Raw genomic sequence first — 25,520 nt, 5'->3', positions numbered from 1 at the left:
TCGTTTTTACCTTGTCAAAATCAGCTTTGCACACAGCAACACGTTTTGTTGCATGTCCCTTTAAATGCTAATGAGCATTTAATGCTAATTTAAACTTGCTAACTAGCACAATATTAAGAAAGGCGATTTGCAAATTGCAGAAAAAATCCTTGCTTCTGCTGTAGGTGAAGCTGGATTACGAATGGTTCGCACGAACATAGATGCATTTATGTAGATCGGGAGGCGCATTCCCTTCAAAAACAAATTTAATCCACTGCATTTTCAGTAGCTCAGATGTCGAGAGTAAATGACAACTACTATGTTCATTATTGCATTCAACAACACAACACCTCTATCGCTCAGGAGCCATTCTTGTCTACGTCCTTGCTCCAGCATCAAAACAATGGCGGACAGATCACAGCTCATTCAGCTAAGACGGCCATGTCAGTCAACTATCGTGGGAGTGGCCTTGGTCTGTGTGATGTCAAACAGACAAGAATCAGAGAATGGCCTGATTTGAAAAAGAGGATATTATTTATAGAGATTAAAAATACCACTGGGTGGATTTTTGTTATTATAAGGTGGTTGTGTGCACACACTGCCAACACACATTTATGTTCAAACAATATGTAAAAGTGAATTTTGCATCCGGTGACTCCTTTAAGTAGTACTTAAATACATTTAAATGTAATTTCAGAATTACTTCTATTGTCTTTGTAATGGTTAAAGTGTACTAAGGAATTGTTAGCTAAATATATATATAGCTGTAAGCAGCAATTGTTTAAGTGGTTAAGCCCAAACAGGAGTTAAGCAACTATGGGAAGCATCAGATCATTTTTCAATTAGTAATTAAAAGTAGCTGGTGATGACTTTAAGCAGAATAGATGAAAACCCACTTGTAATGTGACATAATTGCTTATCAATGTTGACCAAAAAGTGGAGCTGCCACTAAATTGGTCTGATGTAGTCAGTGTGGGGTGACAATGACATACGAAAAGTTTGGTGTTAATATACCAAACCGTTTCAGAAACAGCCTCAGATCCAGCTTGGCATCACTCCCTCATCTTTTGATGATGACTTGACGGTTTTGACGGTTGGAGATTACATAAAGCTTTTAATGACCTTTTGCCAGTTAGAAATGAGTTAGAAAAAGTTTTTGACCTACATCAAAATGCCTGACAGACATTATCCCTGTTGAAAAATCCAGCATATGCTGGTTAGGTATGTTTTGAAGCATGGTTTGAGCTGGTTTAAGCTGGTTCTTTCAACTTAAAATTTTAAGGCAGCTGGGTAACAAGCCCAGCTTTTAAGTTCAACAAACCAAATAGTTTGTTTAGTCAACTCAAATATGAAATTTTAAGTCTGCAGGGTAACAAATTATTTTAAGTTGGCTCAACAAATTGTATGTGTTTTTTTTTTTAACAGTGTGTGCTTGTCCTAAGATGGTACTAAGCAACTAGCTCCAGCTCATGACCAGCACATGACCATCTTAAACTAGCTCAAATCAGCAGCCATGAATCAAAAAATACCTAACCAGCATATGCTGGATTTTTCAACAGGGATGGCCATCTTGTGAAAAACATACCACTGGATTGTGTAGGACCCAGGGAACAGGTGAGATTGTTGTAAATGTTTTTGCATCTTATGACCACTATGTGGTGCTGACTGAAAACTTCATAGGTTGGATCGGGGACTGGTGCTGAAGACACCTGTCAAGTTTCATAATAATACACCAATTACTTCGTAAAATACAGTATTTTACACAAAAATATCAATATCAATAAATTGGGTATTGTGCAACTCTGTATTCTGCACTGAATCTAAAGGGATCAATCTTATGCTGTTTCACCAAACAGTTCTAAACAAAAATGTCAATTTTTCATATATCTCGACCAGCAGGTGGCGCTGTGCTGAAACTGTGCAGTTGCCATCAGGTCATGCTTGATAGCACAGGTACTAAGTTTTGTCACAATATGCAAAGTGTTGTGGAGTTATATTCTAACATCCATTTTGAAGCTTTCTTCGCTAAATTCGTTGATGTGCTTTACAAAAATTGTCTGGTCTATCAAAAATCCAGTCTGAAGATAATCAGAGAAAAAAAAAATTGAGTACACTAAAGTAATAATATTATATTATCTGCAAATTCTGTAAATTATCGGTAAATTCTGTCATTAATTACTCAAACTCAAGACCTTCATTCATCTTCTGAACACAAATCAAGATATTCTGACCCTGCATAGACAGCAATGCAACTGACACATTCAAGGCCCAGAAAGGTAGAAGAAATTGTTATATAAAGTCATTATTTTGAATTTCTTTGTGCACAAAAAGTATTTTCAGAGCTTTATAACATTTCGGTTGAACCACTGATGTCACATGGACTATTTTAATGATGTCCTTACTACTTTTTTGGGCCTTTACCTTGAACGTGTCATGTGTGTTGCTGTCTGTACAGGGTCAGAAAGCTCTCGGATTTTATCCAAAATATCTTAATTTGTGTTTTGAAGATGAACAAAGGTCTTACGGGTTTGGAATATATATACACACACACACACACACACATATATATATATATATATATATATATATTTTATAACTGCATCCATTAGATTATCATGCTTGCTGCCTATCTCAAAACTGTCCTGAATGGTACCTCAGAAAGTGTGGCTTACTGAAGATAGGACAACTTTACTAAGCCACCAGAATTTTTTTTTTAAGCTGGCATGATACAATGGTTAAAAAAGAAAGACAAAAAAACCAAAGACGTTACATTTAGGGAGGGACCTGAGTCATACACAAACTAAAATATCAGAGACTTGGGGGTACGCCAGTAAGCAAACACCTAGCAACCACCCACAACACCCTAGCAACCACATAACAATGCAGTGGCAACCACACACAACACCCAAAAATTCTGGTACAAGCAAGCAAATCTAGGTGTAGAAGAAACTAAAATATCAAGACATAAATGTCTGTCCATGCAGGTGATAGGCATCAAATCAGTTCATGATATATTGAGACGGAGCCACTGCTTTCTTTCTGGCACACTGGACACTGCTGGTGTTGTGGTGTGGCTACAGGCAGTGAGTTATAACCTCCCCTGAGAGGCTGTTTAGGGGTTAAGTGTCTCAATCAAGTGCCCAACAGATGTACTTTTCAGCAGGACTCTTTGAACTCACATGGTTAATATTTCATTACTCCAATGGGCCACGGTGCCATTGTTCAGAAATTAAGGCAGCACCACTGGAAATGTGCCAACTGCACTGCTGCTTCATCTATGAAACCTGTGATCAACATTTGACATTTATATTGTTTGTTTCTCTTATTTTTTTATGTTATAGCCTTCATAAATGCTGGTTTAATTTACAATAGCTTTGTTCCTACACAGTTTAATGACATTTTATAAATATTTTATGACGAATCAGCTGCAAACTCATTTGCATGTTTTTATATAATCTCTAATGTTAGATTTAAGTTGGTGCTTTCAGATTAATATGAAAACAAATACTTGTGAGATCAGGTTGTCTAAAACCTAGATAGCCTATTTTAAGCACATTCTCAGGCAGTAGTGGAGTGTTCACAGATTAAGCAATCAATTAAATAAATCATTAAAGAATTGAGAAAAATGTTGGTTACATATGCTGTGTTTTATATGAAGTGCTGCAGAGAATCTAATAATAATGGAGCTCATTAGAGATCACGCTGTTAGCTTTGCAACATGCTAACTGCAGACTCTTTGAAAAACAATTAATGTTTATTATTCAGTATTTGTGTGATGCATGTGAGTGAATGTTAAACACACCATGAATGGCTTGATGAACTGTTTTCCTTCCTGTTTTGGTATACAGTATTTCCTTCTGAAACAGGAAGTTTGGACGGGATATTCTGAAGGGACAGTTTCATCTTGTTTTTTTTGTCTTGCTTTCATTTACATCACAGCCATAAACTACGATTTGCTACTGGGTTATTCTCATAAAACCATAATTAAAAAAACAAAAATGTTACTTAAAAAAAAAGTTTATGATTATTTAAGAGTTGCTACTTATGTAGAGTCACTTATGAAGTTCAAAAACAATTCTGATGCTGCCTAAGAAGCCGAATACATAGTAAACATTTTTTTTTTTCAAAATTATGAATAAAACAGGGTATTTTTAACAAGGAAATACAATTTCAGTTTTTCGCTTTACAAGGAAATACAGAAATTTCCTGTTTAAATGTGTTACTTGACATTTCTTGTAATTGTTTGTCAAATTTGCTAGCAAAATGAAATTTAATTCTACTATTTTTTTTTTTTTCAGTGATTCAGGTAGAAGACATGCTGCTCATTATTTTTCTGAACACATCTGTTGAGTGTTAGGCTACAGTCTTGTAAAATTTGATTCATTTAACATTAAAAAAATATATCCCCATAAAACACTGATATATTTTAATAACAACATTAAAGAACAGATAATGTACTCACCCCATTGTCATCCAAAATGTTCATGCCTTTTTTCTTCAGTCGTAAAGAAATTATGTTTTGTGAGGAAAACATTTTAGGAATTATCTCCATATAGTGGACTGCTATGGTGCCCATGAGTTTGAACATTCAAAATGCAGCTTTAAAGGTCTTAAAACGATCCCAGCCAAGGAAGAAGGGTCTTATTTAGGGTCTTATTTAATGAAACAGAATGAAATCTGTCATTTTCTAAATATATATGTATACTTTTTAACCTCGAATGCAGGTCTTGTCTAGCTCTGCGTTGTGCATGCATACTCTGTGTAATCCAGGTCAATACAGTTAGGGTATGTCGAAAAACTCCCATCTCATTTTTAACTTCAACTTTAAAATCGTCCTACATTGCTGCAGAAGTACCGACCCAGTGTTCACACAGTGAACATGCAAAGAAGATCAAACACCCTTTACAAAAAAAAAGGTAAAACAGCAATGCAGGATGATTTTGAAGTTGGAGGAGAAAATGAGATGGGAGTTTTTCGACCTACCCTAACTGTCATGAACCGGAATACATAGAGTACACATGCGCATCGCAGAGCTAGACAAGACGTGCACTTGAGGTTACAAAGTTTTTTTTGGAAAAAGACTAATCATTTCAGTAGATAAGACCTTTCTTCCTCGGCTGGGATCGTTTAGAGCCCTTTGAAGCTGCATAAAAACTGCATTTTGGATGTTCAAACTCGCAGGCACCATAGAAGTCCACTATATGAAGATAATGAACATCTTGGATGACAACGGGAAGTGAACTACTCCTTTAAAGGGGTCATCGGATGCCCATTTTCTACAAGTTGATATGATTCTTTAAGGTCTTAACAAAAAGTCTATAATATACTTTGGTTAAAAATTGTCAATGGTAGTGTAAAACAACACCCTTTTTACCTTGTCAAAATCAGCTCTGCAAAAATCATCCTGTTCTGGTCGAGGCTGCTTTAAATGTTAATGAGCTCTGCTCGTCCCGCCCCTCTCTTCTCTCTGTGGAGTGACGAGCCTGTTTACTTTAGCCGCATTTAGCTGCTAAACTTGCTAACTAGCACATTATTAGGAAAGGCGATCGCAAAGATTCATAAAAAAAACCTAATACTCTGTTCTGCTGTAAGTGAATCAGGATCACAAATGATTCCTGAAAACATAGACGCATTTATGTAGATTGGGAGGCGCATTCCCTTCACAAACAAACGTAATCCACTGCATCTTCAGCGGCTCAGATGTCGGGAGTAAATGACAACCACTATGTTCATTATTACATCCAGTAACACAACTGTGACGTGGTCAGTGACTGATCCGGAGACGTGGGATCCATATGCGACATCTTTATTAGACAGATCGTAGTACACCAGGCAGAGTTCAAATACCAGCAAACGGGAATAACAGAGGTAATCCAAAGAGTAAACGATAATCCAGGCAATAAGGTCGAGGCAGGCAGCAAGAATCAAACACGATAAACAGTCCGGTCGGCAACAGATAAACAATAGTAAAGGAAAACACTCAGGATTGATAGTCAGACTAACCAAACCTTTGCGAAGGTCCCGCCAACCTGGCGGTCCTAAAATGGCCGACTGACGGGAAGTGACCCGGGAGACCCGGAACCGGAAGTGGGGGTCCCAGGTACGGGGTTATGGGTAATGTAGTGAATTAGAAGTCCGGGGATGGTTCCCGCTGGAGGCGGTTAGAGGGAGCCACAGAGACCGCGGTGGTGACAACAACACCTCAATCAGAGATATTGTTGTGTAACTTACATCCCTGCTCCGGCATTAAAACAATGGAGGTCAACTGAGGAAAGAGCTCATGTCAATCAACTATCGTGGGAGCAGCCTCTGTTGTTGTGACGGCACACCGACAGGCATCTGAGAACGGCTCGATTTGAAAAAGGGGATATTATTTTTTTTACAGATTAATTAAAAATCACTGCATGGATTTTTATCATTATAGGGTAGATTTGTACATACACTGCCAACACACATTAATGTTCAAACAACATGTAAAAGCGAACTTAGCATCCGATGACCCCTTTACTGCTTCATATTGAGACTCAGTAGGACTCTTAGCAGACACTAGTGGTGAGATCCAGTTTAGGACTTCAGCAGGTGAAATCCACTGATGCTCCACTGTACTGTTCCTCATACAGATATGGGGGGACAGACCACTGACTCTAGTTTCCCTCAACAATAGAGGTCGATATCACGTCATAGGATCCAGTTCTAGACTGATTACACACACATCTTACACACACACACTGTCCCGTCGGCGGCTCATATCCTATGGCTGATTAGAGCTGGTTGTCTGCCAGCTGCTTGGGCAAGAGATTACGAATGTTTGCAACCCTCAGGGACGTCAGTAAATCCACCTGCAGTTCATAGTCTAAACAGGAGCTGCTAGAAACAGAGTTTACACGGTATTCTGAAGGTCAGTGGTACTACAACAATAAATTAAAACCAAAACCTGATCTGATTGTCGGATGTTTCTCCAAAACACCACCCTTTTCTTCGGAGGTCTCCCACGGGAGTGAGAACTTGGTCAGTTTATTATCCACATGGGAACTGGGAACAAAATGTTTTTGTTTTGATGAAATAGAGATTATCACACGAGGGAAATCTTTTATTAAACAATATTTTGCATAAAGAAAATTAAGCCTGTTTTAGAACCTTTGAAGTTAGTTACATTGTTTATTTTTGTTGTTTAATACTATTTGCATTACAATATAGAACATTTGCCTCCACAATTATAATTACTTTAATGCAAAAAAAAAAAAAAAGAAAAAATCTCATTGTCATTACTGTAACAATGAAATGTTATGATTTTATTCCTTTTTTAACATTTTATTATTTATTAAAAAATATCATTAATTGTCATGTCAAACAAATAGTGTCACAATGCCATCATTTATTCTTTTTTACCACTAAAACTTCTCTTCGTCTTCGTCTTTTTTTTTTTTTTTTTTTTTTTTAAGAAAATAATACTTTTTTTCAACAAGGATGCATTAAATTGATTAAAAGGTTTTTATAATTTTACAAAAGATTTTTATTTCCAATAAATGCTGTTGTATTGAACTTTCTATTTATCAAATAATAAAAATATTAATCAGCACAGCTGTTTTCAACTGATAATAATAAAGGTTTCTTGAACATCTAATTAGCATATTAGAATGCTTTCTGAAGGATCATGTGACACTGAAGACTGGAGTAATGATGATGAAAATTCAGCTTTGATCACAGAAATAAATTACATTTTAAAATATTTTCAAATAGAAAATGGTTCTTTTAAATTGCAATAACATTTTACATTTTTTATTAATTAATGAAGATTTGATAAGAGATTTAAAAAATCTTGAAACAATCTAATTGTAAACAAATTAAATGTAAATCAAATTAAATCAAATTTTTGAACTGGATCAGCAGAATGACTTAAAAGCATTTGTTAAAATATTTAAATGTGTAAACAATGGCAGTCTTCTCATTTATAGGTCAACGATTCCTTTTATGGTCCTTTTTTTCCGCTTATGCAAAATATAACTTTTTCTTTTGATTTTAGAGTGAAATATGATTTTTATATTCTTAGCAGTCTGGTGAAAATCCTTCCTCCCCCATGTGGTGAATCTGCCTTTCTCAGGGATTGTCAGGAGCCTCTGTCTGTCCAGATACCGTACCTGCAGCTCTCAAACTCAGAGGCTTCAAACGGCCAGTTGAGTTGAGAGAAGCACAGCTTTCATAAGATGGAAAGGAGAAACGACACCGAACTAAACATAAGCTTAGACACTAGGTCATCTACTCTTAACTAAATTTGTACTTAAAAGCACCTTGAACGCTTCACAGGAAGATGTGCTACTAGTAAAAAGGATGTGATAATGCACTGTCACGGAAACACACTGTCACTTCCACTGACTTGAGGTTTTTAGAGGGCAACCCAACGCAGAAACAATAAGCACTATCTTCTCTAATTTAGTGTTTAAAATTAGCTGCCGTCTGTTTGTGACAGGACTTCCTGAACATGAATTCCTGCAGTCGCTTCTCACAGAAAAGATGCTCGCAGCTCATTTCCACATCCAAAGACTCTTCTTTAACTACCAGTTCCTGTTTACAAGCAAGCTGTACGACAAGCAAAGCGTCTTTTCCTGAGGGGATATGAGGAAAACAAAAAAGCAATAAAAACAGGTGACGGGGCATACGGATGTAATGTACGAATGAGAATTTTTATAGATCCTATTAAGTCTGAACTGAACTTTTGTTATGTTCAATTTTAAGGTCAACAAAAGTTAGTATACTCCTAAAAGCTATTTTTTAAATGCTTTAAATTTCTAGCCATTTTGTTGCAGAAAGGTTGCACTTACAGTCATTTACAAATCATTGTATTCTTTCTATAGGAAACCCCCTTTGGTGTCTTTAAAACCATCCTGTAGCTCAAACAATAATCTATGGTGCTCACAACACCAAAGTCATGGGTTCGATTCCCATGAAACATATCAATGTAAATGTTATGTCTTATTAGGTTTGTGCAATGTAATTGGCGCAGCTGCTAATTTTCCAGTCAACGATTTGGGGAATTTCTACCATATTTTACAGTCATAACAGCATGATTTCTTATGCTTTTAGAAAGCATTGCCCCTTTTTGGAGTACCAGCAGCATGGCATGCAAATACAGCGATGCAAATATTCCCCCAGCCGCATGGCCTTATTTTACTTTCAGGTAAGACTTCGAATATGAATGAGCTGGTGTCCTGCAAACATGAGCGGCCCGTCTGCTCCCCAAATCACCTCCAAATCCTAAGCTAATAAACTAAAATGGTAGTTAAATAGAGAAAGGTAAATAAACTATATGGACTGTACACAGCATCTGTAGACTGATCTTAGAAATAAACTTACTGTATTAGCTTCTGAAAAGGAACAGTTCATCCAAAAAATAAAAACAGGCACATTGAAAAAAATGTGCCTAAACTCCAGAAATGTGTCTATACATAAAATTCACTGCATTTTTTAGCTGAAATGAACACTAGAGGCAGTAGAACACCAAGAAGTTTTATTCTTGTTCAAACAAATTATGATTACGAGGCATATTATTGATTAATAAACCCATATTTTTAGCTGTTCCTTGCAGAAAATAGAGCAAAACCTCAAAACACTTTACCATAGTGCATAATGTGTAAATTAAAATGTTTTGATGTTTGCATCAGTTCAGTCAGCTCCATATGTATGGCTTTTTTGACATAGTAAACTTGCTTGGTAGCACACCCGGTACAGTATTTCACTTGAGATGCAAAACACTTGAGTACTATTCCAGGGAAACATGAGTCAAAAGCATGGTTGCTTTATCTCACGTTTATTTTTGTTAACATTATTGCTTAGGTTTAGAGTGTTTAGTTATATTAAATTGGTAAAGAACATTGACCTTTTAGCATACTCCAGTACATAAAAAACTAGCATAATAAAAAGCTCTCAGATTTGCTTTCATCTGTTAAAACTTAACACGCTTTTAGTGCCACTTACAGTAAACACTGGGCATGTTACTTGAAAGTGTCACGAAACGTGCAAGAAGCAACGTATTATATTTTTGCACAAATGTCATGCATTTCTAATTTGGGTTGCAAAAATAAAAATTCTGTCATTAATTACTAACCTAGTGTCTAGCATTCTTGTGTTCATGAACAGAATCATAAACAGACGCACATACTGTGCTATTTTATTAAATCCCAGTTAGATTGTAATTTTATATTACAGAATACTGTAGCCTATCACAAGTAGTAACCAATACATATCTGCTTATAAAAACATTTTACCATGGTGCATAATTTGTAAATTGAAACGTTTTGATGTTAGCATCAGTTAAATGTGTATGGCTTTTCTCACATAGTAAACTTGCTTGGTAGCACACCTGGTACAGCAATGCACTTGAGTACGAGTCCAGGGAAATTTGAGTTATAATAAAACAGCATGGTTGCTTCAGCAAATGACTTTTTATCTCTCCTTACTTTTGTTAATATTATTGCTTAGGTTAGAGTAGCGTTTGGTTATGTTAAATTCCTAAAGAGCATTAACCTTTTAATATTTTCCGATACATGCAACCAACACAATAAGACGTTGTCAGATTCACATTCATCTGTTAAAACTCAACACGCTTTTAGCGCCACTTAATGGACATTTTACTTTGAAAGTGTCGCAAAACGTGCAAGTAGCAACGTAATACCATTTTGCACAAATGTCATGCATTTATAATTTGGGTTGCAAAAATAAAAAAATCTGTCATAAATTACTAAGTTTGCATTTAGCATTCTTGTGTTCATGAATAAAATCATAAACAGGCACACAGAAAAACACTAGTTTGAATCCCAGTTTGACTAATTTTATATAACAGAACACTTTAGCCTACCACAACCAATACAAATATGCTTATATATGCAGTACATATTTACTTAATGTACTTACTATATGTGCTAATTCTACATTTGAAAAAAAAAATGTCATGACATCATCTCATCTCATGTAATTTCCTGTGTCCTCATCAAAGAGGAAATATTCATTTCACAAACCGCTAGATATCTGTGATGTGACACAATACTGTCTATGTTCAGAAACAGATAACCAGAGAATTAGCCACACTGCTGGTAAGCCTTAGTGAACTGCCTTTTAATGTGGGCTATCTGTGGTTCAACAGGACATAGCGATCATATGAAATTAATAAATGAATGTTTTCTTATCAATGCTGAGATGAATAGTCAAACACAGATCCCATCTTTCTATTACCCCTAAAAGTAACAAATATCATATAGCCTATGGTCATTTTTTCTAAATAAATGCGAATAATTGTATATGAGCTTACACAAACGGTTTTCATTCAGAAATGAAAAGCATGAACATCATCCCGTTAATCCATCGTGTTTCACGTGCTCCGGTGCAGCCTGTTGTCAAAGCCGAATAGCAGACGAAAAACGACAAATAATACAAAAGCGAGTCATTTGATTAATGTATTGGCGAATAAATCTTACCTCTGTCTGTAAGGGCGTTTCCGTTCAGTTCACACGCTCGCTGTCGGATGTATCGCCGCACATCTGCTTCATTCCCTCATCAGTTGGTTCTGTGATCAGACGCTCACCACGCCTTCCCCTTACCGGCTACAAAGACACAGACCGGGGCCATGCCGTTATCTGCACACACACACGCTCTCTCTCTCTCACACACACACAGTCGCTCATACTATACCCATAGTATTGTGTGTGCGTATGGATCCCCTACACACGCCCTCACTGACAACACACATACAGCTCACTATTACCGGTCATCTCACTGATGCTGCCGGGAAAGAGAATGGATTTCAAATAGGCTACTCGATATTTATTATAATACATATAAAAGACTAAATAATTCATTCAATGAATCGTTTAAATTAAATTACTCGATTCACTGATTTTTTCGATTAGAGCTCAAAGGGTGTGGTAACAATTATTGTTGCTCGGCGAAATTTCGCGGGCAAAATCCAGTCAGAATTTGCGCGTTTAGCGTGAGGGCGATCAAGTTCCCCACAATAATTTCGCTCATGTTTACGCTGGTCACACAAATTTGCTGCGCTGATCATTAAAAATCTGCTTGGTTTTTAAGTAATTTGCACTACGATGGACAATGGATCTTTTTGACCACAATATCTTGTTCGAAATATCGCTAATGTGACCGCACGGTTTGAAATTCTCAGAACTTTGGCTAACGTTCTGGTTAAAGAATATTCTTTACTAAGAATAAATATTCTTCTACTAATATTTTTAGAACGTTTACAACGTTCATTCAAAATTATCTGGTCATTAATACTGTTCTCAAAACGTTGGCACAATGTTATTTAAACATTGTTCATGGAACTTCCAGAAACATTTTAATTGGTTGTTTGTCTATTTTTTTTTTTTTAAATATTACTTCTTGTTTCAGAACATTCAAAAGCAATATTCCCGTAATGTTTGCAAAATGATAAATAGGAATGTTTCCTTAACATACCGCAAACAAAACAAATCAAAGCCTTGCTGTTTTGAGCATTCAGAGAACACTTAGAAATAACATTTTTATAACGTAAAGATAACACTGACAAAACATTTTAGAACATATTTTGTTAGCTGGGATGAATCTCTTAGTATCCACCTTTGGCTATGGGTGAGACTTCCAGGTCATTATTCGCTATATGGAAATAACGAGAAAAATAACAATGTGTAGTAAACAGTAAAACTGTTTGCACTACAAACCAGTGTGCTCATAATACATTTAAATAACATGGTAAGACACACCAATTTGTGATATGAAGCAGCAAAACAAGCTGTTTTGTACAGCTAAAAATAGCTGGATGCGGATGAGATAGGAAAGCAGACCCATGAAATTTTACAAATGACCGCGCCCACTCTTACGGTAAGAAAAAAGTGGATATGTGCTAATTAAGTCAATTAGTCATTCAGATTTAATTAATAGTTTAATTAATCATTCTTTGACATGACATAACTTCAGATATGTACTGAATAATTAGCATAATCATTCAAACACTTTTACACATGTTAACATTACCTAAGCAAGCCTCCTGAATAATAATACGGAACTAAGCACACTAAATAACCTGGTACTGTGTGTATTTACATATCATTAGGCTAGTAATTAATTATGCACAAGAAGCACTAATCCATTGTAGCAATTATACAGTGTCTCAAATCACATTTGGATCGGACATATTAGTAACTTGACAAAAGTTGTGATCTTGAGTGATAAATTAGAAAATCTTTTTCACGATAATTAAATAAAACTCAGGCTGCACGCTGCGTGAAGATACATTAGCATTATTGAGCCTGTAGTCAAGGCGCCTCCTCTCCAAATGTGATGTCTCGGCTCTTCTTTGAGCGACTGTAATTCAAAGTCATTACTCTTCATGTATAGATTATGCAGCGTACACAACCGCTGAAAGGTTTTATAAAGGTTAGTTCATGGACAGCCAAACTGGAATGGATAGAGGCTCAGGATTTTGGGTTTAACAACAATATCCCAAACATGTGAACAAAGGGCCTGGTTTATTTGCATCTTCTCAGTGCCCACTGTGTAAATGCCCATGGGATCCCCCTTCCCCATCACCCTCCACCCACAACACACAAACACCATCTGCAATGATTGAGGAGCTCAATGCTTATTCCAACTGGAAGCTAAAATCAGACAAGCATAGTTGGGGAAACCCTTGCATAATTGAAATTAATGTTATGATGATGTGAATTGTACAAAAAAATTGGGTTTGTCTGGCCAGAGGAGAGCTGGCTTGCTTTCTTCCAAGGTTTCTTTCTCCATTTCTGTCACTGAAGGAGTTTTGGTTCCTTGCCACTGACGCCTTTGGCTTGCTTAGTTGGAGACACTTAATTTCTGGCAATATTGTTGACTTGATTCCACAGACACTATTGGAAGAGAGCTGAACTGAGATGGATAATGACATCTCTGCATCAACGATGAACTGACTTTAACTGAAAAATTGCTGATCCTGCAAAAATGCACAAATGAGATCATATGAATTCATACAAATTAGCAAACAATTGTCAAAAACATAAAATAGTCTGGCCTTTAGTGAGGATCTCTAAGCGAAGACTCTGTTGTAAGGAACTGAAGTGATCATATACTCAGTGCAGGACACATGTCAAAAGATGTTGAGTAATCATACAGAAAACACAGTTTACGAACTCACATTTGAAAAATTCAAAGTTTTAGTTGTTCAGAATATTGATTCTTAACACTGGCTACCAATTGATTATATATAATCTGGATTACATAATACGATTCCAAAATCTAAGTACTTTGTAATCAAATTACATTTTAAAATACATATGATCAGACTATAGTTCCTTTTATTGCAGTAAAGTACTTTTTTTGTCAGCTGAACCATTTAAAAATGTATTTACAGTACCCCTAAGGTATTATGATTTTAGCATTTCAATAATTAAACAACACATTCGCATGTGCACAGTTATCTGATGTTGGTTAATGGTCACATGACATGTAGGTAAACAGATAAAATTTTAAAACTACACTGTAAAAAACAATTTGTTGAGTCAACTTAAAATAATTTGTAACCTGGCTGCCTTAAAATTTTGAGTTCAGTCAACTCAAAAAAGTTTATTCAGCTTGAAATGTTAAATTGTAGTAAGTGACAACTTAGATATTTGAGTTGAATCAACTTAAAATTTTAAGGCAGCGGGGTTACTTACCCATCTGTTAAGTTTAGCAAACACAAATATCTAAGTTGTTACTTAGTACAACTTAACATTTCAAGTTGACTAAACTTATTTTAGTTGACTGAACTTAAAATTTTAAGGCAGCAGGGTAACAAATTATTTTAAGATGACTCAACAAATTGTGTTTTTTTATTTTTTACAGTGTAGTGGTGTCAAACAGTTAATCACATCCAAAATAAAAGTTTTTGTTTACATAATATATGTGTATACTACTGTGCATATATATTATGTATATATAAATACACACTCATGCATGTATTTAGGAAAAATACGTTATGCTGATATATGACAAATATTTATATAAAATATCAGTTAAATATTTTCAAAATATATGCTGTATGTGTGTTTAATTGTATTTACACAATAAATATACACAGTAGTAGACGCACATATATTATGTAAACAAAAACCTTTATTTCGGATGCAATTAATCGTGATTTAATTGGTTTGACAGCACTAAATAAAAAATAAAAAAATAGAAAAATCCAAAATATATATTAAAAAAAAATTCAAATTATTTATTTTAATTGTACTGGACATGTGAGTTGATGAAGAGCTATCATAAAGGTTTCCTGAATTATTAGCTCTTTTGAAGGTCATGAAGGTCACTGCAAGAGTCATTTCCGTACAAATGTGACTCATTGCAACTGGTAATAACTATTACCTGTCACATTACAATGCTGAATGCCTAATGTCACAATTTAATGTTGAGGCTAACCTCTTGATTACTTCATTTCCACCCTGAGTGTCAACATAGATGTCCAATAATAGAGCCTCACTGTAATCCTTTAATAAAATGAAATTATATTTGACCACTTTAAGAACACTTTTACTTTTAATTGTGCTACAAATTATGCACACATTTAATATGCAAAATGAATGAATGAATCAGGTAGAATAATGAGGCTGATATAAGACCAGAAATATTTAGAAATATAGAAGGTGTGCAGTAATCATGCACTTTCTTTCAAATGAAATAGTGTTTGTAAACTAAACTACTATGCAATTATTACTTACTCTACTACTACTAATTTTTGCAATCTATTTATTTTGACAGAAGAATAACAAATACCTCTAATATTAGTAATATTAGAGACTAGTTCAAATAGTTGGTAAAAATTAAGCAATAATTCTCAGCAATTTTTATTTGGGGAAAAAGACAGCATCATAGCGTTGAAGTAAGACTGTGGTATTTAATTGATTTGATTATACTGCCACCGCGTGGGCATTGATTGTACTGTTTACAAAATTGTACAGGCTAATGAGTGAAATAATAGCGCAACTCCGTTTATTAAACACACACACACACACACAACAATTATCAGCGGAGAATAATACAAATTCTAAAAAACATATATTTCATGATAACTGAACCAAATGTTACTGTCCATAGCATGTAGGCTAGATAACGACCGGTTATTTGTAGCCAAAGTCAAAAACGTTGCTGTTCTTAGGGTAACGCCCCCTTTCTTACTGCCAGCCAATGAAAAGATGCTGACACAAGACTGTCGTCATTCCTGGGACTTGTAGTTCCACGCTTCATTTGGCTGCGTTCGACAGCCTTCCAAACGGACTACAAAACGAAACTAGCGGACTACTGGAGCGCACGGAGAACTGACAGCTTGACATCACGGTGGCTGGCACTTCGTGCGTCTGAGAGTACGGCTCTGAACTGACGTATTATTTTCCACCTGGGAGCTGACGAAAGTTGACAACTTTGAAAATGCAGTCGGAATCGGGGATCGTGCCCGACTTTGAAGTCGGAGAGGAATTTCACGAGGAGCCTAAAACGTATTACGAGCTCAAGAGTCAGCCGCTGAAAAACAGGTCAGTGAATGGAGCGTTTGACAGCTCTGAAATGCCTTTTCTCTATTGCATGTTTTTAAAAGTGTGATATGCCTGGCAAAGAATTTATTTTAATGTCTTATTAGTTGTTTTGCTAGTTTCTAATAAGAATCAGCTGCGCTGTCTCCATGCACGCGACAAACTGGAGCGTTTAGCGGTGTTGACAGCCGCGCTTATTATAATGGACGCGCTGGAGTTGCGTCGCGTTTCGTGCAGCGCATATGGGTGTTACAGTAGACAACGCCTTAGGATACAACATCATCATCAAATATTTACTCATGTAGCCTGTCTGTATGCAGACCTCACTCGTGAAACTCTTTTAAAAGTCTGTTGAACTTTGCCGACACTTTCTAATCACTTTCATAAACATTATGTAAAGCAGATCTGTAGGTCAAGTTTTTCTTTGCAGTTACAAATACAGCAGATCCAGAGGATTAGTTGTCGCACTTTTGATTCCGGTGAATATTTTAGATTGAAATTATATTTTGTATAAGTGAAATGACAGTGAGTGAAAACAGAAAAGAAAAAGTAAAAGAAAGAAAGACAAATAAACAATTAAATAAATAGGTTTGGCTAACAAATGATATAATAAAATGTAATTTTTATTTATTTATTATTGTAAATATTAACATTAAAGCACGTGACTTGCCTCAGCCTGACACTAAACTGGGAACACAGCTGAATCTTTTAGTTGAATCATTATACTTTATCGTATTATAAATATTAGTCTAATTTAAGAGTGTGTATTTGTAACATATAAAATCACTGTTAGAAAAAACAAACACTTATGCATTTATATTTTTGACACAAAACCTTATAGTTTACAGTTTTACTGAAATATATCAGTTGTGACAACAATCCCTGGTCTCACCTACGTGAAACATTTTTTTTTACAAGTTACAAGCCTTTTTAAACTAAAATAATTACCTAATGATTTCTATTATTTAATGAAATGAAGGTGTTTTAATGCAGGTAAATTGCAGCCTGCAGAGTGTTTCATACGAGGCAGACATTTTGTGTATTTACAAATTTATGAAGTCTTGAAGATTATGAAGATTATTATGTGCAGTTATTGGTGATGGTTGTGCTTGATGTATTTTATTTTATATTTTATTTTAATAAAATATAAACACCACTAAAATTATCATACAGATGAATTCATAGTCAAAACTGAGCTGAAGATGTGAGAGTTTGTAGACAAAGTGTTTTATTTGAATGCTTCTTACACTGTTCTGGGCAGATAAGAGATTTCAGCCAGCTTTTTATATAAATTATGAACTAAATTAGACATTTTGGACTTGTATCATGCATTGTTCATGTTCATAGATGCTTGTGCAACTCCTCGTGCTGTGTAAAGTGTTTTAGCTGATGTGCTTTTTAAGATCTTTCTTAAAAAGGTTTGCATGTGTATAGATATACACATGCAGACACACTTTGGACAGCGTTGCTTTCTAAATGTTGATGCACAAGTTGTTCTCCTTAAATGTTACATGTATATTAAACGAATGCAAAGGTATGCAAATGAAAAGTAATTTTTTTCCTCATCAGCACTAACTGCGTTTTCCAGACTGTTTCACCATGACAGTCTTCTCATTGGCAGACGGTGTGATCCTAATTTAGATGAGGCAGACGGCTCTGGCCGCCATGAGGTGAAAATTAACATTATAAATATAGAAGTGCAGGCTAATACCTCAGATGCTGTGGGTAAATTTTGGGGGCTATTTTGGTTTGCTGCTAAAATGTTGAGTGTAATAACGAGGGCGTTGGATCACAACCGGATGCAAGATATTACACTGATATTGTTTGATTGTAATAAAAATGTGTTATATCCAACTATATTATATTAAAATTACATTTTAAAATCAAATTCAGTTATATTGTCTTTAAATGCAAAAATAAACTAAAAAATGTTAAAACAAATAAATGTGACATGGTGGGCCAAATCAAAGGTCATATACCTGGGCAACTTCGGCTTTGCAAGCCCTGCTTTGAAGTTTGAACATCTCTGTCCAACTACTACTGTAATTTACTTACTTTAACAGTGAAGTATTCAGCTTCTGTGCTACTAGTGTTAATTACAATTACAAAAATTAAGTATATTTAAGCAACCTTTGCAAAGATCCCTTACATGCATCATGCCTGTACGATTATTCTTGTTCTTAGAAAATTGTACCACTTTATTATCTGGGTCTTGACAGCTTAGAAAACTTGAACTCTGACTTACCTGTCGAGAAGAAACTCCTCAAGTTTGGCATCTTGTTAAAACTAAAGATTTCATTAAGTTACTCCATCTTGTAAAAATATTGCCAAAGTTTACCTTTGTTTTACCCCATTTGCTCCGCAGGTCTTTGGCTTGCACTTCTGTAAATTATTTTTTCCTCATGTAACGCATCATGATCCCAAGATCTCACACTGCCTCAACACGCTTTGGCTCAGCTTGCTACAGTAGCCACGCCCCAAACTCTCACTATTGGTTGAGCTAGAATGATTGACAGATCTTAGATACCTCAAAGGTGCCTGGAAGGCTCAATGTTTACACTTTACAGGAGACGAAGCTATGAATGACACACCTACAGTAATGAACTGGGTTAAGAGAATGCATTTATTACATAAAAACAAAAAAAAAATACATACTGTCAACATGTTTAGTTAGCTGAATATTAACACATTCTGGCACAGACAGAAAGTATCTATCAGGTTAAAACCTATTTTACTTTCTCCTAAGGCTGCTCGACTAATCAAAATAAAACGATATGGCTTAGTGCAATTATCAAATCACACAAACTGCCATGCAATTTAATAAATATAGCGCTGTATGTTTCAGAGTGAAGCATGGCACTGTATTTACACATGAGCAGCTCATAATTTGCCAGTGTTTGTAGGCTCAGAGCGACTCAGTCTGCAGAAAATGTTGGATTGCTTTGGACTGGATTGCTTTACCATGCATTTGTAAATAGGGCTGTCAAACAATTAATCGAGACTAATCGCATACAAAATAAAAGTTTGAGTTTGCCTAATATATGTGTGTGTACTGTGTGTAATTATTATGTAAATGTAAATACACACAAATTAATGTACATATTTAAGAGAAATATGTTATTTATGTACTATATATATATATATATATATATATATATATACACGTAATATAAGTTATATAACAATTAGAATAAATACATATACTTGTAAATATTTCTTAAATGAATGTGTTTGTATTTACATAATAAGTACACACAGTACACACACATATATTAGGCAAACTTTTATTTTGTATGCAAGTAATTGCGATTAATACTTGTAATGAGAAGGATTTATTAACAAATGGAAAGCTTTAAGCTGCAATTTTCTTTCAAAGTAAGTTGTTTGATGGTCTAACGAATGAAGATGAATTTTAGTTTATTAAATTTAGTTAAAATAATTATTTTATGTAATTATAATATATATTTTTTATTTTATAGTAAAATATTACAATAGTAATATTTTGATTTTGTTTTTTATTTAGCAATTTTTATATTTTTATTTATTAATAATAACAATAAATATGGTCTTGAGCAATGGACAGATGCTATATAAATAAAATTTAATATTATTATATTATGTTAATATTATTATTAATATAATTATAAGTATTGAATAATAATAATAATAATAATAATAACAATAATAATTATTATTATTATAATTATTATTATTAGTAGTAGTATATAATCATATATTAGTATATAATCACTAATATTAGTGATTATAGTATTATTAGTAGTATATAATCACAATATTAGTATATAATCACAAAATCTAAAAAATCACAAACCTCTGTTTATTTGTTTATATGCTTTTTTGCATTTTAAATCACAATCATAGTTCTATCAAAAAAAATAGTATAATAGTATAATTGTAATAGTATAATAATAGTAATTTTTCCTGTTTCTATTTATTTTTTTTTTTTAACTTTATTATATTTAGCAGCTGTTCACTATTTTGTTGCTGTATTTAGTTGCAAACAGAATATGTATAACCTGAGCTTCTAGTAATTCTTCACACAGCATTATGGAGCATCATTATACAACAAAAAGACGGATTTTTCTCAGATGTTTAGAAAATTTATTTAGATACATCCCCAATTACCAAGTGAAGTGCTGCATGCCCTTGAGCTGTAAGAGGCTGGCATGAATTGCAGCCTGTAGCCGCTGGCAGTTGAGGCTGGTGTCAAGATGTCAGAGGTAGTTCTGCGCTTCTGATATTGATCTGGCAGTAGAGCCGGAGGCTGAGTGGCAGGAGCAGGTGTTTGCAGTCAAGTACCATGCTGGCCGTCAGCGAGAACATCCTCACATCCTTGACTCCCTCACTGGATGAAATCCAGCACTCCTTACACCCTCTGTTTTCTTAAAAGCTCCTATTTTCATTCATGAAACTGTTTTTTGATTACAATGACATACTACTGCTCTTATAAGGAGAGAGACGGAAGATGATTGTTCTCAGCGGTTGATTAGTTGCATGATAACAGATAAGGACTTGCAAGCTGGTTCGATTTTTCATAGCTTTGTTGATTACAAGGCCACTGCGGTTGGGAGTTTGATGCAAGACACCGGAACGGTGGAGTGTATTTTTAGGTGGTCATCAGCGCAACTCCTTAGTCAGATTTCAAGAGTTCCTGTTTTTTTTTTGACCCTCCCAAAATTCCCAAAAAAGATTCAGGCGTGAACATTCAAACGTGCATTCATATGAACCTCCCTTATGGTGTGCAAATTTTATTTGTTATCTAGTTTCCCTGGGGAAAGAAATTATACTTTTATTTAGCAAAGACGCATTCATTCATGTTCTATTACAAAAATAAATGCTGTTCTTTTCACCTTTAATTCAAAATACAATAAAATAAATAAAGAAGCACAACTTTTTTTAGCATTGACAGTAATGTTTCCTGAGAATCAGATCAGCATGGAGTAATTATGCTGAAAATTCAGCTTTACATCACAGGAATAAACTATGTTTTACAAAATATACACAAAATAAACAGCTATTTTAAATTGTAAGAATATTTAACAATTTTTTACTGTATTTTTGATCATTAAATAAATGCAGCATTGGTGAGCAGAAGGGACTTTATTTATACTACAAGTAGAAACTTTTTATTTATAACATTAAAAAATCTTCCTAACCCCAAACTTTTGAACGGTAATGTAGCTTTAAAACATTAGTAAGCATACATTTCCTAACACAGGATGAGCGGACTGAGTCAGTGTAACATATTCCACAAAATACAGGAAGCAGACTAATAGTCTACAATATTTCTAGTAAATATATTGTAGTCATCCTTAAAACAAGACCAGTTTACTTGCAAAAAGCACATTACAGAAACATATTTGCCAATAGAGATAGAGAAAGTAAAACAGGCTTCAGGCAAGATATATTCTGCATTTCTGATTTTTTTTTGGTGGCGTGAGATGCAGCATGCGCTTGTGAAATCAGTGTTGTGTCATCTGGGTTATGGGACACGCAGAAGATCAGGGACCTTTTGCAAGTGTAGGGAAATCTGAACTAGAGCCTCTTGCGAGATGTAAACACCATGTGTACAGCATGTAAACAGCGTACTATTACTAGAGTATTACTATTATTACTAGAGTATTATTGTGGTCGTATAGAAGCATATACTGGTCTTTAGTATGTGTTTTATACTACCACATGACTGAATGCTAGGTTTTTATGAATGTTAGGTCGAATGTCTTTTTTTAAAATTAAAAATATTAATAAATTGATAATAATTTTGAATGATGAATTAGTGCTCTATGCTGTAACTGTTTCTCAGGCCACACTGGGCTGTTAAATGTGACATATAACAGGAACAACATCTGTAATCAAGTTGCTTATATATGTTATGTTAGATAAAAAAAATATTTTAAGATAAAATTTTGATGGTGCATTCATGTATGCCAGATTTTCTTCGTGAAGCTGGTCCTCGAATCTGATTGGCTAATTATAGTATGATATTAGAGTCCAGCAGAACTTCAACAGTCGTTTCACAGTTTGTAATTGTATCACTCCGCCTGCGGTACTTCTTACAGCGAGTGTCATGGTGGATGCCCAAATCCTATATCATTTTATGTTGTTTTTTTGTCACAGAATGTAGTTGTTTATAGTTCAAATATGCAGTTTGTTAATAAAGATTATGTCTATTTGAAAATTTGCATCAACGTTTTCGGACATGTGAGCTCCAGGGCATCAGCAGGCGTTCAGTGCTCATGAACCCGCCCGAGTGCGCCTTACCTTGGCCATATCTTCTGGAATTTACCGCTGGCTCTGATGTCTCTATAGTGGTTAAACATGAAATATAATTTCTTTGGGGAAAATCTAATAGGCAGTCAATTATCTATTATTTGTTGCAGAGCAAATCGTTTTGTCAAAATTTCAATATGTTTATGTAAATCCAGTGCTGTATATCAGAGCGCTGCCTTTGTACTTTTGAGTGAATTGCCTAGTAGGGCTGCACGATTAATCAAAGACGATTGTCATGCACATTTGTGACCCTGGACCACAAACCCAGTCATAAGGGTCCATTTTTCAAAACTGAGATTTATACATCATCAGACAGCTGAATATATAAGATTTCCACTGATGTATGGTTTGTTAGGATAGAACAATATTTGGCCGAGATACAGCTATTTCAATATATGGAATCTGAGGGTGCAAAAAAATCCAAATACTGAGAAAAACGCACTTGAAGTTGTCCAAATGAAGCTCTTAGCAATGTATATTACTAATCAAAAACGAAGTTTTGATATATTCACAGTAGGAATTTGACAAAATATTTTAATGGAACATGATTTTTACTTTAATAAAAGAAAAATCAATCATTTTGACACATACAATGTATTTTTGGCTATTGCTACAAATATACCCCAGCAACTTAAGACTGATTTTGTGGTCCAGGGTCACATTTTTTTAGTGAAGCCGGTTGTGTAATCAGTAGTAAATCTCCAGCAGGTGCTTTCAGATGGAGCAGCATTTAGTACACAGAGCCTTAGTTCACTGAAAAGCTATGTGATATTGCGTTCATTATCGCAGATGATTTAATCGCACTATTATGAAATCGAAAGAAATCGTTTGTGATAATGACAGCTGTTTGCGTAGCTTCTCATTGAACTATGGCTCTGTGTAGAAATGTTGCTACATCTGAAAGCACGTGAAAATGCCACATTTAATAACATGTTTTTACTCCAAACTCGCTTCATAACGTCAGTCGAGTGTTCTCTGTGAGATGATGTGGCTTTTTACACAGAATAAGGCACGAATAGTATTCATAGTATTCTAAGCAGTGATAAAGGCATTGCATCATTATATACTGTACTGGAAAATTATAATAAGAAGACCTCAGATAAACCATACATTGTCATAGCCATGTGTTTATTAGTCAATGAATCATTCAATGAAAGCAGTTAAATCGTCTGTTTATTCAGCTGCAGCGATCGTGTTTTCTTTGGGCGTATTATTTTTCCCTCTGGCCTTCGGATAGAGATTTACTGCTGATCACAGAACCGAGCTTTACTGAAAGATACACACGACAATCGCAGCTTTTGATTAATCTCGATTTTATTTCGATTTATCGTGCAGCCCTATTGCCTAGCTTTTGAAGGCTGTTTTTGTTGTTTGTTTATTGAATATTATTATTCAATAAATAATATTTTATGTAAACAATATTTTAGATAAATAATATATTTAATAATAGTGTTTAGTATTGAGAAACGTGTTCATGATGGTGATTTTAGCTACATTGTTCCACCATTGGATGGCGACAAGAGACTGTTTTTATGAGTGAGCCAGCAGTAAAGACTTCTACATTGAAAAATTGTAAAGGCTATAAGCGGAAGTTATTTTTAGTTTCAACAAGAGAGACTAGTTATAAAGCAATGTTTTTGAATTAGTAATGGAGGCTTGGGCTCAGCTGTTCAACTCTCAAACTGAGATTTGAATTTGTGGTGGAAGGAAGTAGTTCACACAGAAGAGGACTTTAAAAGACACAGTTGATATTTTGTTTATGTATTTACACACTCCTGTTGTATAAATGCAATATCACAGGAGTAGACTTGAGATATGGCTATATATCGCCACGCTGCGACTATCTACCTATATATATTTATGAACAGAGGAGGGAGATCAAATATGCACTCTGACAACATATTATAACATAAACACCATAAAGTAAGCACTGTCATAATTTATCAACAGTAGATCATAACCAATCTATTGGCTAAAATGTGAAATATTTGTTGATTGTAAAATGCTCTGAAAGTGCAAACCTGTAGAACCAGCAGAAGTGCTAGGTTTTACTTTGAAATGCTCATTTTATTTTTCATAAAATAATTTTTTAAGCTAATAGTTAAGTTAAATAATAACATAAGACTCTTTTGTTCCTCTTGTTTTTCCATCCCCAAATATAAGACCTCTTTAAATGATAATTAAGACATTTGTTATACCATTTAAGTTAGTTAAGACTTTTTATGGCCTTTAATTTCATAAAACTTAATTTTTAAGGCTTTTTAAGGACACAGTGGCACTTTTGTTGTTCGCACAAATGCTCCTAAACACATTTTACAGTTTGCGCACATCTATTTTTAGTCGCAAATGCTAGTGAAATGCTCGCACTGTCAAGTGTAGTTTTGATCAATCAATAGACAAAACCACAAGTAACAGTAAATTAAGTTCAGAAGTAGTTTAACTTATTTAGCAGGACATTAGAGATTAAATAGTCATCCAATTGTGTGCTACTTAAATTAAACTGTATGTCTTTTTTATTTTCAGAATATTCTTGTATTATTAAGACATTAAAGAAGTCCAGTTCCAGACCAACAATTTACAAATAATTTACTTACCCCCTTGTCATCCAAGATGTTCATGTCTTTCTGTCTTCAGTCGTAAAGAAATTATGGTTTCTGAGGAGAACATTTCAGGATTTTTCTCCATATAGTGGACTTCAAAGGTGCCCCGATT

General features: G+C 34.7%; 2 protein-coding genes across 3 annotated transcripts in view; one reads left to right on the top strand and one right to left on the bottom strand.

Moving 5' to 3' along the window:
• Nucleotides 1-11,740, bottom strand: part of frmd4bb (FERM domain containing 4Bb) — a 73,524-nt gene extending 61,784 nt beyond the window's left edge. Inside the window, exon 1 of the mRNA XM_051096939.1 lies at nt 11,448-11,740. The gene's annotated coding sequence lies outside the window, so the exon portion shown is untranslated. The remainder of the gene's footprint in view (nt 1-11,447) is intronic.
• Nucleotides 11,741-16,275: 4,535 nt separating this feature from the next.
• The window catches only part of mitfb (melanocyte inducing transcription factor b), a 226,781-nt gene continuing 217,536 nt past the window's right edge, over nt 16,276-25,520 (top strand). For both annotated transcript variants that reach the window (XR_007825491.1, XM_051096174.1), the window contains exon 1: nt 16,276-16,520. Coding sequence is in view for 1 of the 2 variants with exons in the window: in XM_051096174.1 (XP_050952131.1) it covers nt 16,417-16,520 (104 nt within the window). In the remaining variant the exon portion in view is untranslated. The remainder of the gene's footprint in view (nt 16,521-25,520) is intronic.

This window comes from Labeo rohita, chromosome 23 (assembly GCF_022985175.1).
Source record: "Labeo rohita strain BAU-BD-2019 chromosome 23, IGBB_LRoh.1.0, whole genome shotgun sequence".
NCBI classification, from domain to species: domain Eukaryota; kingdom Metazoa; phylum Chordata; class Actinopteri; order Cypriniformes; family Cyprinidae; genus Labeo; species Labeo rohita.
The sequence above is the reverse complement of the archived record's forward strand: the minus strand, read 5'-3'. Positions and strand labels throughout refer to the sequence as shown.